Here is a 15882-nt window from a genome sequence, read left to right as displayed (position 1 = left end):
AGATTACTATGCCTAACTGTGGTATTTTTTTTTATCTTCGAACTAGTATACGTAAAGTTTTTGCAATTAAAAATAAGGTATTCCACTGATTTTAGTATTTAGTATGTATGACAATGTACCCCACGTTAAATGCTAAAGGAACATAGAAAAAGATCCTAGAGCTTCAATTAATTTAGTCAGTCTCAGTGTACTTTATAAAAACTCTTACTTGTAATTGTTTCTTAGTCCACTGAATATGAGTAAATTTGCAGACACAAATTCATATATATAGGTGTTATAGGTGAAGATCTGTTACCTTTTTTTTTCTTTTTTTTTGGGGGGGGTCCCGTCGTGGGGCCTGAACTCTGGGCCTGGGTGCTGTCCCTCAGCTCTTCAGCTCAAGGCTAGCGCTCTACCACTTGAGCCACGGCGCCACTTCCGGCTTTTTTTTTCTGCTTATGTGGTGCTAAGGAATCGAACCCAGGGCCTCATGCATGCAAGGCAAGTGGTCTACCACTGAGCCACCTTCCCAGCCCAGTTTTCTTTCTTTTTTTTTAATTTTAATAAGTTCTGTATTGTGAAAATACCATACAGAGGGGTTACAATTACATGAGCAAGGAAATGAGTACATTTCTTACCAAGCATTGTTCTTCACAGGTGTAATTGCTGCCCCATTCCTGTGGGGAATAGGAATACTTTCTTGGCTTCTCCAGTTCTCCCTTGAAACACTTGTCTAACCTTTCAAAGACCTAGTTTTTCACCCAGCATGATTAGGTTTGGGGGGATTTATTTATGCCACCTCCTCTCAAGCATACATAAACCTTCTAGTAGTATTTAGTAGATTCACATGTGTATATGTATTTAGTTCTGATGCAGAGCAGTCCCATCACAAGGATCCCTCTTGCACCGTAGCATAGGTACAGTACCTCCTCCTCTTAACCATTTCCTAATACCTGGCTACCGCTGATCTGTTGTCTATCCCTATAATTTATCATTTAAAGAGTGTTGTAAGTGGAATCATACAGTAAGAAACCTTTAGGGGAGTGGCTTTGTTTTGTTTTGTTTTTCACGCAGCATAATTCCCTTGGGATGGATAAGTTGAGGGCTTTTTAAAAGTGATTTGTAAAGAAGGTTAGCACCTTACTGGTTATTGTAACTTAGCAAAGAAGGCAAATGTGCTTCTGCTGATCCTTTTCCCATAGGAAAGAGAAAACCCCAGCACTCCTCACCATTGTCTCTCCTAGACACTCATAGAAGAAGCGAGAATTCTTTTTCTAATCAACATGTTGGTCCCTTGGTAGAAAACAGTCATAGTTCTTCTTAAAGGGCATTGTCTAGCTCTATAATTGTCTTTTATTTCCAGAGGCCGTCCCAGTCAGTTCTATCTTCCATCCCCTCACTTTTTCCATCCTGACCAATTTAAAACAATTCATTCTGTGAAACAAGCTTTTAACTTGAAATTTATATGCATTGAAGAGTACTACTTGTTCCTTAGGCCTTGCAGGAAATTATCATGCAGTTCTACTTCACATATAGTGCTGTTTTGCCTCAAAAATAATTATTAGCTAACTACTTCATTTGTACAAATGAAGTAGATATTTCCTGACAATTTTATTACATATTAAGATCTCTGTCTGAGTTCCATCCAAGCCATCTTGAGTAGTAGGGTTGTTTTTTAAAAGAAATATATGCACAAATGTATATAACATATCAAACTATAAAGAGTCTTGGTGGTGCATGGTAGTACAGAACTGTAATCCCAACACTCAGGAGGCAGAGGCAGAAGAATTCTAAGTTCAAGGTCAGCCTGGGGAGACCCTCTCTCAAAAAAAGTGTTGAAGCTTGGTGCCAATGGCTCATATATGTAATTGTATCTACTCAGGAGGCTGAGATCTGAGGATCACAGCCCAAGCCAGCCCAGGCAGAAAAGTCCAAGAGACTATCTCCACATTGACCACATTGAGGACGTTGTTTGACTAGCATGGGTGCTGTCCCCAAAAGACCCTTGGTCATTCCCATCATCCCTTCCCCTCCCATAAAAAGAAGAATCTTAGGAGGTATAGTGTTTAGAGACTTAATTTGGCTTCACAAAATTAAAAAAATTCCATTAGTAACTATTAAAATAATAAGTAATGCTATTTTAAAGAGTTAATATTTATAGAAATTGTCCTATAATACTGAGAGAACTTATAAATGACATCTCAAATAAGCCTGAGAAGATTATTACTATAGTATAGGAACAATTCAGTATTGACCAGCCTGTATATCCAGATGTTTTTCTGGGTAATTGCTTTAAAGTTTGTTCCATAGGAAATTATAGAAATTCAGTGTTTTCCTTCATTGATATATTTGGCTCCAGACTGGGGTAGAATCATACTTTTATTATAGGAATGTTTGTTCTTAGATGCATAAAGGACCAAGACAAGAACAAGCTATTAATCTTCCAAAACAATAACATAGTCATAATCTTCGCTTGAAAACTAGGCCCAATATATGCTAATATGGTAGCTCTGAATTAATTTTGTTTTTCCAGATTGCCTTTCTAAATAATTAAGCGTGGCATGTTGCTGACAGTAGAGATCCAGAGCCCAAAAAGTTGAAGACTGAGGTACTTTCCTGTTAATGCCCCTATATCCTCAGTACTATCAGGAAAATATTATTCACTCTTTCTACATGTTACATTGCTCATTTGATATAGAGCCCAGTCACTAAAGTCAGGTTTTGAATCTTGTCTCTTTCTTTTCCAGTCGGCACTTGCTTCCTAAAAACCAAAGAAACTCAAATAATAATTAGTAGTTTTTATTGTTATTTTTAATTTGGTGCTGGGTGTTGAACCCAGGACCTCATGCATTTAAGTTGTTTTGATTGTCCAACAAAACAATAGTCGGGAGAAAATGAGGGAGGGGATGACATTGTTCAAAAAGAAATGCACTCACTCCCTGACTGTAGCCTCTCTGAATATCACCTTTACAATATTTTTTAAAAATTTTTATTGTGAAAATACCATACAGAGGAGTTACAATTACATGGACAAGGTAATGAGTACATTTCTTATCAAGCATTGTTGCCTCCTCCTTTGTTTCCCCTTCCCATCCCTTCCCCTCCCCCCCAAAGTTGTAAAGTTCGTTTTTCAACATTATTGCAACAATGAGATGTACAAGTCCTAATGTTGAAATACAATATATTTTTTTAAAAAAAACAACATTGGTAGTTAGAAACATCATGAAATAGGGAAATGCATGCTTTAAAAGGAAAGTATAGAAGAGAGAGTAACTGACAAAGAAGAGAGAGCTTTCCCAAACTTATAGAACTACAGCCCTACATATTACAACCCTATTCTTAGGGCCTCATTTAACCTACCTACCTCCTGAAGACCCTGTACCTGTCTCCAGGTATTTGGGAAAGTTAGGTCTTCAGTATAGGGATTTAGGAGAACCTAAGCCAATCCATAGCAATTCAGTGTATGTTCTTTTGGTTTTTTTGCAATACCTTTTTATAGCCAGTTATTTTTCACTTAAATTTGTTGTGTAAACAGCTTTCCATATCAAATACATCAGCATTTATGTCATTTAACAGCTCTATAGATTTCCTGGGTAAAGACATACCATAACTTATTTTTACATTTCCATATTTTTAGACATCAAGGATAATCAAAAGTATGCTTTGGTTTCTGCTTTCAGACTCTTTTCACTTGATAAATGGTTTCTTTCAGGGAGGGGGTCCAAGACTAGGACTTGAACTTGGTATCTGATGCTCTACCATCTGAGCCACACCTCCAACCCCTAGTTAGTATAATTTGAATAAAAGCCTATTTGGAATTAATTTTAAACTTAAGTGATTCCATGAAATAATAGGTTAATAGCATTTACATGATTCTTGAATTATAGTTTTTCTGGTTTAACACTTATGACTGAAGGGATATAGTTTCATGAGCATTAACAACTGGGGAACCTTATATAGTAGTTTGTCACCATTAAAAGATTCCATACAAATTAATAATATATATAATATATATAATAATAATATATATAAGAACTAAGATTCATCAATATTGCAGATGTTACTTTTCTTCCTTGAAAAGTCTTGATTCCTTATGATGTAGCCATTAGAAAGGACAAAATAATGGCATTTGCAGGGAATTGGATGGAACTAGAGCAAATTATTTTGAGCGAGGTAAGCCAAGAACAAAGAAACAAATGGCACATGGTCTCCCTGATATGTGGATGCTAAAGCCAAAATACAGGGAGATATGACAAACAGAACTCTAGAGAAACAAAAGACAGCCATACATTTTGTTGTATCATTGTTAAATGACTCCATGTTCTTGACTATATATATATGGTATAGATAGATAATTAGATAGCTAGACAGACAGACAGCCATGGATGCACGCAATGGAGGGAAGCTAGGAAGAAGACGAAGAATAAGGGGGAAACAGAACAACATACAATAAAGGGGTCCACCAGCTGCACTGGACATAGAAGAAAATGAACTAAGCAATCCAAAGACAGCAATGGGAAGGGAGGAGTGAGAGGGAAGAGGGAACAGCTTATACTAAGCAAAAGGAAAGAAATGTAAAACATCACCTGATGTGGAAGAAATAGTTGTATTGTCAAAGCTCATAGAATTCACAGACTTTATATAGACCATGATAATGACCATTTTCCTTGTGAAGGCTAAAATGTGTTTGTGACATTAAGTATCACTATTCCACAGTACTGTGAAATATGTGAAATTTATGTGAACACCTAATCTCAATTTAAAAAAGAAAAGTGAGAGAAGGGGGGATGGGTTAGGAGTGATGGGGGACAATGTTGTTAGACACCTTATATCTTGTATTCATATACTGTTTTGTAGAATAGGAACGTTTTTGTACAACTACTGGAAGATAATAATAAAAAGTTAAAGAAAAATCTTGATTCCTTATTTTCTGTAGGAAAATTAGTGCTTCTTAACAATTTAATAGTTTTTCCAATTATTATTTGAACTTTTAAAATAAGACACAAACTTTCTGCATGCTACACATAACCCCTATCTGAAATGGTTGAAGCCAGAAATATTTCAAATTTTGAAATTCTGCAGATATTGGAATATTTGCACAGAGTTTACTTGTTGAGCATCCTTAACTCAAAGATCCAAAATCTTGAAATGTACTTTTTAAAAGTTCTAGGTTTTTGGATTTGGTATGCTTAAGCTTTACTTCTTGAAAGCAGAGTGATTTTATCATTTCTGTTTCTAAATTAAGCCCTTTGATGTCATATTTCAAGGCATAAAGAAATTCTGATAAATTGAGAAGGATTTTGGAAGTGTTCATACTGTTAGAAGTACAGGTTCTAATGTAAAATCCAACTCTTCCCCCATCAAATCAAGAATCTGTTGCATTCTGAATTGTTTGTGCACATGTATTTTCAAGAGGAGATGTTTTATAGAATTCTGTATTTTTAAAGTGTTGATGGCCAGGAATGGTCTTGCCATAACCAGGATAGTAAAATCAGTGACTAGCATATTGATGATGCCGTAGTGGGTAGCAGTGTGTTCATAGTAGGTGCTAGTGTATTAAAGCTTTTCTGGGATTTTTAGTGAGAAAAAAATGTATAGCCATAGTAACTGAAGAGGAGACTTAGAGTAACCTGGGACTTAGCGTAAGTCAAACTTGTACAGCAGCAGTTTCTGTTCTTTGTATAAAGCAGTTCTGTTCTGTATGTTAAGTTTCTGTTCTTTGTGTGTAAGTTATGTTGCCTACTCCCAAGACTCAAATCTGGAGCAGACTCAACTAAAGAAAGGTCTTTATTAGTCTTAGCAGGGACTCAAAGCTATAGAAAACAGTGCTTGCATTTCTGTTACTTGTGGGAAATGAATGCATATGGTTATTTAAAAAATAACACCAAGTTAATTATGGCAGATAAACATTTTAAAGAACATTTTGGGCAATATTTGGTATCGTATAAGCAAATAAATATTGACTTAGAAATATCTGTCCAGTGGATCCTAAACTATTTTATCTGTTTAGTGATAAGGAATATAGGGCCAACATTTTATTAGGTTTTATTTAGTTTTTTAGAGTAATATTGATAGCCTGTAGAACTTGTAATTAAATATAAAGTTTTGGTTTTATTCACTTATTATGGTAAATATATCTGCCACACACATTAAATAATAGGAAATAGAGGTATATGCCAAATTCCTATTCCTTCTTTTAAATAAAGTTAATAGAATTTAAGTAATTTTTTTTTTTTTTGTCGGTCATGGGGTCTGGGTACCATCCCTCAGCTCTTCAGCTCATGGCTAGCGCACTACCACTTAAGCCACAGCACCACTTCCTGCTTTTTCTGCCTATGTGGTGCTGAGGAATTGAACCCAGGGCCTCATGCATGCAAGGCAAGCACTCTACCACTGAGCCACCCTCCTATCATGTTAAGTAAATTTAAAAAAACAAACAAAAAAAAAAACAAATGGTACTGGTAATAATTTACTTAAATGAAAAGTTTTATGAAGCCATTCTTAAAGTTTTTATAATAAGAAAACCATTGTCTTTTTTCAGATTAATTTGCGCCTCATCCTGGTGAGCGGAAAAACAAAAGAGTTCCTGTTTTCTCCTAATGATTCTGCTTCTGACATTGCAAAGCATGTGTATGACAACTGGCCAATGGGTGAGTGGTGTTTTCTCCCATCAACAAACATTATAAATTCTTTGTGCCATACCTGTTTTTTTCTAAACATTTTGTAAAAGTTGTAAATATGTAAAATGAAAAAGAATAAAAGTAACTGAGGTTATGAGAGCCGGATTTAAAAGGAACTTCCCCTAGATTTTGTTTCTCAGCTTTGTCATTCAAAGCAGCAAAGGAGCTAGGTGAGCAAAGTCCTTGCTTTTGCCATAGCGCTAAAAAATATTTTTGAAAAGGAAAAACACATATTGGCTTAATACATAATAATTTCATATCAATGAAATTATTTTTGCTAAAACAAAATAAAAGGAAAGAAAAGCTACCTTGACCAGATTATAATCCATTCCCATTGGTCTTCTCTAGCATGACATATTTAAATTTTAGCTGTAACATAGTTAACCTAACTTATATTACTCCATGTCTTCCCTGAACAAGGTCAGTTATGCTGCGCCTTTTCAAGCCACTACATGTAATAGACAATTTTTTATTGGTATCCCTTCCTTCCTCTGCTGCTTTCCTTTCTAGTGAGACTCTGTATTGCCTCCTTAAATGAGTCTTTAGTTCATGTTCTTACTTAAACTTGTCCAGTTGTCCTCAGGACCCTTTCCTGTGTTATGTACCGTAGGGATAGCATGTTTTCAACCATTCCTTTACATTTTTGTTTTGTTTTTGTTTTCCAATACTAGGAATTGAAACCCAGAATCTCATACATGCTAGGCCATTCCACTGAACTACATCCTCAGCCATATGACAATTTTCTTTCAAAATAAAGCCTTGCTAAGTTACACAGATGCCTTAACATTGAAATCCTGCCTCAGGCGTTCCTAGAAACTGAGATTACTTGGCATTTAATTTTCTTAGCAGGAGCAATTTGAACTTTAAAAAGACAAGACTTAACAACAACAAAATACAATGTATATACATAATGACTTTTAGGTTACTGGGAACCTCTTTATAGAGAAAGGGAATTCTTATAGATTCCTGAGTTCTGATTTAAAATTTTTTATTATAATGTACATTTTAAAATATAGAAACAAAATGAATTAAACTTGGTTCTGAGAAACACAAAACTAAAGTGGATGTAGAAAGAAAATGCAAATAATGCCGAAATTCAAAAAAAAATAATGACATTTATGTGCCAGATGATATGCTTTTGGTAAAACTGACTCACTGGCACCTTGAATAGCATTAAGGGTGGTAGACCCATGGTTCTGCAGACTTGCCACAAACCTTTATTCTTATACTGTCCCAATTCTCATTCAGTCTTCTCTTAGAATAGGTCACTGCATACGATCAGCTCCTGTTCTTTTCTCACTAACCTCTTGAAAGCTACAGTACCTACTGCTTGTCACCAGTGTAGTTATCAACCTAATGTATGTTTGGACACTAACATCCCAAAGCTATACTTGGCTATCATTTGATTATTTTAATTATCTTGCAGATCTCTTCTAGATGATCATTGTAATTAAAACAATTTGAAAAATCCTGAAGAGGACTTTTAGATTCTTAGAATGTGTCTGTATAGGTTTGTAGTTCTCAGTCTAAGAAACATTGATTTATGTAACACTCATTTTTCTTCCTATTGATGACCAATGAGTTGGTGTCTAAATCGAGAAGGAACTGAAGCTAAAGGTCACATAGCTTAGAACGAACTTCAGAAAAGCTGGGAGCTTTGTTTTTGTTTTTTTTTTAGGTTTTGTTTTTTTTTATATCAAGACAAGGTTAATAACTAATAGTATGAAAGGCATTTTTTAAGTACCTAAGAACAGTGAGCTAGATAGTACACAATAGATTATTCTTACGATTTGAGAGTGGAGTTGATAGCTGCTGTGATGTGTGGATATCATGGGATGGTAACACAAGACACAAAAGAGTAATCTGTCAAAATAATTTTTATTTGAACAAATGTATAGCTTACAGTAAAAAGTACTTCCATTTACTAATTATTTGGCTTAGACATTGAAATTAGTTTAATTCTTTTAAGTACTAGTATTAATGATAAACAGGGCATCAAGCACAAGTCTTTACCATTAAATGGTACCCAAATTGAACAAATCATCTACCAGTATTGAAATTTACTCAGCCTGTTGGTAATAACCCTAAGGAAAAAGATTTTTAATTCCCAGTTTTTTCTCAGTTTGTCAAACTTACTCAAAGTTTAAACAAATAAAAATGAAAATTCTTTTATATAAAAATTAACATTTTATACTTATACTGTATGTATCTTAAAAGGTACTAAAGATCCATTGACGCTAAAGGTTGTTGAAGCTAGTAACAAGAATATAGCAAATGTTTAGTCAACAAAATACTTCGTGTGTAATTTATGTCTGGAAGGATTTCGTTTTCCTAGACATATCTTTAGGCAACTTTTTGGAAGTATTGCCAGTAGGTAGAGTGATGACATAGCATTTTACTAGTACCTGGAATTCCTTCTGTAAACTTTGTTCTGAATTCCATTCTAAATTTTAGATCTTTAGAGAGGAGAAGGGAGATAGTATATTAAATAAATGATGTGCTTGGAAATCATAGTATAATAAAATGTATAATTTCAAGTTTTGCAAATGAAAAATTGCTTTAAATACTTTTAGAGCGCTATTTTCACTAGGACTTGGAACACTCAATATTATTTGCCTTTAGATCTATAAAACATTCATATCCTGACCAGAAATACCCTATTAAACAATAATTTTAGAAGTGATGAGGTAAAAACAATTCATTCTGAAGTGTTAGTGCTTATTAGATTTTTCTTCTAGAAGAGGAAGAGTCTGGCTGGGGGCAGCAGACTCAGAAAGCAGAAAAGGCTTACAGGAAGGGAGAATAGCATAGGCAAGGGAACCAGAAATGACTGACATTCATTTCTCTTCTAATTTTCTGTGGAAAGTAGTGATTTTATCAAATGCACACTCATCAAGCCCAAAGGAAAAGTTTTTACTTACCTCTACTTTCTTCTCTCCCTCTATTTATTATGTTGTCATCTACCATCTGACAATAGGAATTTCTATAGGAAACAAACTGATTGTATAGTTATATGCTAAGGTTAAATATTCTGTTGTCGAACTTGCCGAGATAGCTCAGCTGGGAGAGCGTTAGACTGAAGAAATATTCTGTTGTCTATTCTACAGACTGATTTTTTTCATGTCTTTGCCTTGTTTTCATGTTTGTATAGTATCTTCTACCAGGCACTAGTTTTGGGGCTTCTGAGAATATTCACCATGACTAAAATGAACTGATGTTGTGTCTTCTGTAATGTTTGCAATTTGCCTCAAAAAGACAATAGTATATCAAATATATTGAGTTTTTCTTATTGTTTCTAATCTTAAATATATGTCTTTTAACAAATGCATGTATTAGAACATTAAAATATGGTGTAATGGCAATTCCTTTGTACAACTACTTAAAGATATTAAAAGGAAAAACAAAAATATGCTGTATTACTAATAACTGAAATGAATTTTCAAGTGATATATTTCTCTATCATTATATATAATATAAAGATGTACATGCATACACCGTGTTTGTGTGTGTGTTTATTACAATTAGGTTTCTCCCAATGAAGTTTTTAAACTTCAAGCCTATGATTTGGCACATTTTTGTGTGATTTTAAAAGGCAACTACTAGTGACGTAGTTGGTAGAGTACTAGCCAGTGTGAAAGTGGACATAGGTGTGGAAATTGAGTCCTGATCTCAGACCTAGAAAAAAAAAAGGCAAAAACTTTTGCTTTTTAATGTACCTTTTTGCTATTTAATGAAAAAACTGAAAAAGAGCAAAGCCTGAAGTGACTATTTTGTGACTATTCCAATTATTAGGAAGTGTCTCTGTGATGTACTAAACTGATTTGTGTCTGGACTTTTAAACAATACAGAGTGCCTCAAGCGTGTGTTGAAATGCACCTAACCAGTTCTGTGGATTCTTTTCAGACTGGGAAGAAGAACAGGTCAGCAGTCCAAATATTCTGAGACTTATTTATCAAGGACGATTTCTACATGGAAATGTCACATTAGGAGGTAAGGAGTCACTTTTGTTGGGATTTAATGTCTGTCCATGGTAGTATCACTCAGTTTATTTTAAATGCTAATGCTCGAACTTCCTGAGAAAAATTCATTTAAACTCTGAATCTGCATTTTTTAATACACCATTTTACATTTTACATTCATTTAAATTTTATTTTAAAGCTAGTTTCAGAAATAAAATCTATCTCCAAATAGGAGTATATATACTTACTCCTTACTCTTTTATAAATGTAATTGTATTGTACTTCTGGTTAATTAAATTTAGATATTATATTTTTAAGCAAAAATTTGACACATGATCTAGGAAAAGTTTATAATTGGTTTTCAAATGTAAAGAAGAGATGTTTCCAATTTAATTCCTACAATATAATTGCTAATCAAATAAAAGTAAGCGGTTGTCAGGAGTACAACAATCTAGTAAGGTGACTGAAAGAGCAAACTTCGTAACCAGACTAAGTTGTGTCTCAGCCCTATGACCTACTAGCTGTGTGACCTTGGGCCACTTCTCCTCACTGATAATAGAGATACAACAGTGCCTGCTGCATAGGTTGAAGGGATAAACTCCTTCTTAGAACAGTGGTTGCTACATAGTGAACACTTAATTGTTAGCTATTATTGTTCTTTATATGTGGTTGAGAATGTGTAGCTCAGTAGTACCCGCCATGGGGCACATCGTCTGCCATTGGAATTTGTTTTATTTTGATTAATATATATTACATATTTCACATATATTCAGACAATTTTAGAATTTGTAGGCAAATGAAAGGATCTGCTTTAAAATAACTGAAAATAGTCAGGTCTATTGAAAAGCTACACGTTTACAGTCATCGTATACAGCAAGACTTGAAAAGCAGGAGGCAAAAAGGTCTTACTTGCAAAGTAATGATTATAAACCTTATTCAAGTTTATGGTTGATTCAAAAGAAAGTCATAAAGCGTAAGGAAAAATTTTCTAATTTAAAAACACAAGGTTGATGGGCTGGGAAGGTGGCTCAGTGGTAGAGCGCTTGCCTTGCATGCATGAGGCCCTGGGTTGGATTCCTCAGCACCACATAAGCAAAAAAGAAAAAAGCTGGAAGTGGTGCTGTGGCTCAAGTGGTAGAGCACTCGCCTTGAGCTGAAGAGCTGAGGGACAGTCCCCAGGCCCAGAGTTCAGGCCCCACGACCTGACCCCAAAAATATATAAATAAATAAATGAAAAAAATTAAAATACTAAGTTGAGAATTTACAATTGTTCACCATTTCTTGTTTCTACATTAAAGCAGCCTAGTCAGTACAATAATTTTACTACAGTTGACAGTAATTAAATTTAGAATCCTATCTCCCAATCTAAGCTTTTTTCTGTGCTTAATAAAAAAGGATACCTTAAAAAATCATTTGAAGTTTCATCAAGGAATTATTTAGTATTATCAGAATAAAGAAATGAGAAGTGAGGTACAAATATTTCCGGCTTCACACTCAAGAAATTGGGAGTAAAGGACCTAACAAACAAAAATCTTTTTAAGGTACTTTGTCTTGTCTTGGCTAAAGATGGTAACTGAGATGAACCTATTTTGTATTGATCTTTATTCATCTCCTTCCTTAAATAGTGAGGATATATGTGTCAAGCCTAGTCCTTGCCTACCAAGGATCATTTTGTTGGTGGTGGTGGAGGTGGTTGTGGGCTCTTCAGCTCAAGGCTAGTGCTCTACCACTTGAGTCACAGCACCACTTCCAGCTTTTTCTGTTTATGTGGTGCTGAGGAATCAAACCCAGGGCCTCATGCATGCAAGACAAGCACTCTACCACTGAGCCACCTTCCCAGCCCCCAAGGATCATTTTTATACTGGGCAAGTTACCTGACAATAGGAACCGTATCTCATTTCATAGCAGAGATGCCCTACATGGTAAGTTCAGCCTATGGTGGAAACCATACAGAAAGCAATGGGGCTTCTTCAGCGGCTTTAGCTCTAGTTAGTGATTTTAATAGAGACACGTATAAGTAACCAGATTTCTTCTACTTTTCACAAAGCATTAAAACTTCCTTTTGGAAAAACAACGGTGATGCATTTGGTGGCCAGAGAGACATTGCCAGAGCCAAACTCTCAAGGTAAGCTGTTTCCTAAAGAGCCACATGTAGGCATTCAAAACTAGCTGGTTTTTCTTGGACATTCTGAAGGAAAGGAAGTTTTCATAGTTATGAAATAAGCTTGTCAGACAACTAGATACATTTGAAATGTGCCAAAACTAAAAGATTATTTAGTTGCTTGTCTTTATTTTCTTTTTGTTGGTCATGGCTTGAACTCAGGATCTGGATGCTGTCTCTGAGCTTTTTCCCTCAAGGATAGGGCTCTACCACATTGAGCCACAAGCACCACTTCCAGTTTTTCTGGTGGTTAATTGGAGATGAGTCTTCTAGACTTTCTTGTCCAGGCTGGCTCTGAACTGCAATCCTCAGATCTCAGCCTCCTGAATAGCTAGGATTATAGGAAGGAGCCACTGATACCTGGCCCAAAAAGATTATTTGTTACACATGTGTAATTTTTTTAATGCAAACATTTTATATAATTTTATGGTTATTAAGGTATGTACAAAAGTGTTAAAATTTCATAATTCAGCCACACATTTCTGTTTTGGACAATGTCACCTCTCCTTCGCTTTCTGCAAACTTTTTTTTAAATAAGTTTTTATTGTAAAAGTGCTGTACCAGAGGGGTTACAGTTACATGAGCAAGATAATGAGTACATTTCTTATCAAGCATTGCTGCCTCCTCCTTTGTTTTTCCCCTACCATCCCTTCCCTCCCACCTCCATTACAGTTGTCATCCATCCTGTCCTGTTCCTCCCCCATCCCTCCTCCCCCCTCACCCCGCACTGCCTAAATTGTAAAGTTCGTTTTTCAACATAGTGTCTTGTGCATCTCGTTGTTACAGTGGGTCAATCTGTATTCCTATTTAAGCATTTTGTTTTTTCCCTTCCCCTCCCCAAATTAGAAAAGTGTATATACAAGATGCAGGGCACTGACATCAAATACAGTGAAAACAGGGGTTATATCGTGGGGGAGGAACATTCAAAGAAACAAAAAAATCACATGGTACATTATAAATACGTTAGAAACAATAGCAAGAAAGAAAAAAACCACTTGTGTCCCTATCTTGGGGTTCATTTTGCTTAACATCATCTTATCTGCAAACGTTTTCAAGAAACTACTCCTCATAACACCTGGGTGTCTGCCCCTCCTCCCTGTGGTTCCGCAAGCATTCTAATAAACAAGGTGTTTTGGTTTTATGTTGTTGTTTTTCGTTTTCCCTAGGTCAGAGGAATCGTGAAAAGACTGGAGAGAGTAACTGTTGTGTAATCCTGTAAACGCTGCCTGCCTAGTGGGGAGTGAGCTGTCTTTCTTTCGTGCTGCTGGGAAAGAGGAGACCCAGCATAGCTTCAGAAACCTTTAGGAGCAGTCTGTCTGCACATCCATGGGACTGAATTACTCATGAACACTGACATCTTTTCTCATGAAGTAAAAAACCAAGAACATTTTTCACTATGATTTTGTATTTCTTGTATTTTTGTTTAAGCTGAGCAGTTTTAAAATATATTGGTTTTTGAATGCAGTCAATCTCCAGGGGAAAAGTTAACAAGTTATCTTTCACAGCAAAAATTATTTTGCCACCACACCAATTTTCATCACCAGAACAAACAAATCAAGTGTCCCAAACACAATTTGCACTAAAAAAGATTGGCATTATTTTCCTCATCAGCAGAATTTATAAGAGTTTCTGGTACCTAGAAATACTCATATACACAATTCCACACTGGAAGACACCCAGCAATTGATGAAGTCAGTGATTGGGCCAGCTCAAGAGGGAATAAATGAAAAAGAAACTAAAATGTTGGGCAAGTTCTACCAAAGTCAGCCATGTTGGCTGCACTGGCCCAAACTATTAAGCTGAGTGTGACTATTTTCACTGCAACAAATGAAAAAATAAAATGTGCCTGTTGTTTTAAGCACTCGGTAGAGGGCTGATTAAAACTGGTTTTCTTCTTGTACCACATCCTGCACTCTTGAGTCCTCAGTGGCTGAGTGCTCATCAGACAGCACAGCAGGGGTGAGAGTGCGTCTCTAGCCTTAATGTGGGAGGGTGCCAGTTGCCGGAGGCTTTCGCTGTGCTGAAACATCCGAAAACCTCAGTGACTGATCATTTTATGTGTTTGAATATAGAAAACTGAAATTTTCCATAATCATCACTCATTCATAATTGTGTCCTGCATTGTGCTTACTCACTAGAGTTCAAATGAATTCTGAAATTAAAAAAAAAAACCTCCATTAATACTAACTTCCTTTCTTTATGTAGTTTGTGTTGGGTGTTAGTGCTTGCAATCAAAATCAAAAGCAGATTTTCAAGGCATACATGATGAAGGATGCCACTCTTTTATTTTATACCAATAATTTAATGATATGCTAAAATCAATTTGCACAGCACTAAAGCATGAGCTAGTTTCATCTAAACCTGTAAAAAATATGAAAGATTTTATATATTTTTCTCTGGGAAGACTTCTTCCTGGATGAAATTACAAATATATGTAGAATATATTTAATAAAAGACTTATAAAATGCCTAACTATAGAATATAGATTGGCGTGTAGAATATAGAACAATACTCCATATAAATAACTTTAGCCTTTTTAAAATTGAAGTTGCAGGCTGACATTATGTTCTATACTTAATAAGTGTTCTTGGCCCTTAAAAATGTGTAAATTTGTTCAAATGGTCAGCTTTCTTTAAATGCATTCAGGTTATTTTATTCATTGTTAATGCTTTGATGAAAAGGCTTTATATGCAGTAGATCTACGAAAATATTGTTCATACTGATCAGAATTAAATTTGTATAGAGCAGAGTTTTAAAATGAATGTAAATAGCACTAAACATTTTCTTTCTGCAACCTGTACTTATAGATCCTTTGTGTAAACTAAATAAAAAATTATTGTAGTGCATTTTGGTGGTAAGGTCTTGATTAGGTCATTAATTATTTAAGCACTGGCTCATCCATGTTAAAATTCTGTTCTCTTCTTCCGGAATTTCCTAAAATTTATTTACTCAATATTCTGCTGTTGGCTTGGGGATATTCCCAGTGTATTCTTGATATTTGACCTGGATAATTTGTGTGCAGTCACAACAGAGGAGAAAATTTTGTCCTTGCTGTTATCACTAATATGTCCTATTGAAAAGATACTAAATATTTATATGCTTT

At 35.2% G+C, this 15882-nt stretch overlaps 1 protein-coding gene across 1 annotated transcript in view; it reads left to right on the top strand.

The window, feature by feature from the left end:
• Positions 1-15625, top strand: part of Ubl3 (ubiquitin-like 3) — a 57490-nt gene extending 41865 nt beyond the window's left edge. The window contains exons 2-5 of the mRNA XM_013027313.1: positions 6521-6629; positions 10563-10649; positions 12666-12743; positions 13946-15625. Of these exons, the coding sequence (XP_012882767.1) occupies positions 6521-6629; positions 10563-10649; positions 12666-12743; positions 13946-13998 (327 nt within the window). The 3' untranslated portion in view covers positions 13999-15625. The remainder of the gene's footprint in view (positions 1-6520; positions 6630-10562; positions 10650-12665; positions 12744-13945) is intronic.
• Positions 15626-15882: the final 257 nt, after the last annotated feature.

The sequence above is a fragment of the Dipodomys ordii genome, unplaced genomic scaffold, assembly GCF_000151885.1.
Source record: "Dipodomys ordii isolate 6190 unplaced genomic scaffold, Dord_2.0 Scaffold102, whole genome shotgun sequence".
Classification (NCBI taxonomy): Eukaryota; Metazoa; Chordata; class Mammalia; order Rodentia; family Heteromyidae; genus Dipodomys; species Dipodomys ordii.
This window is presented reverse-complemented; position numbering and strand designations above follow the sequence as displayed.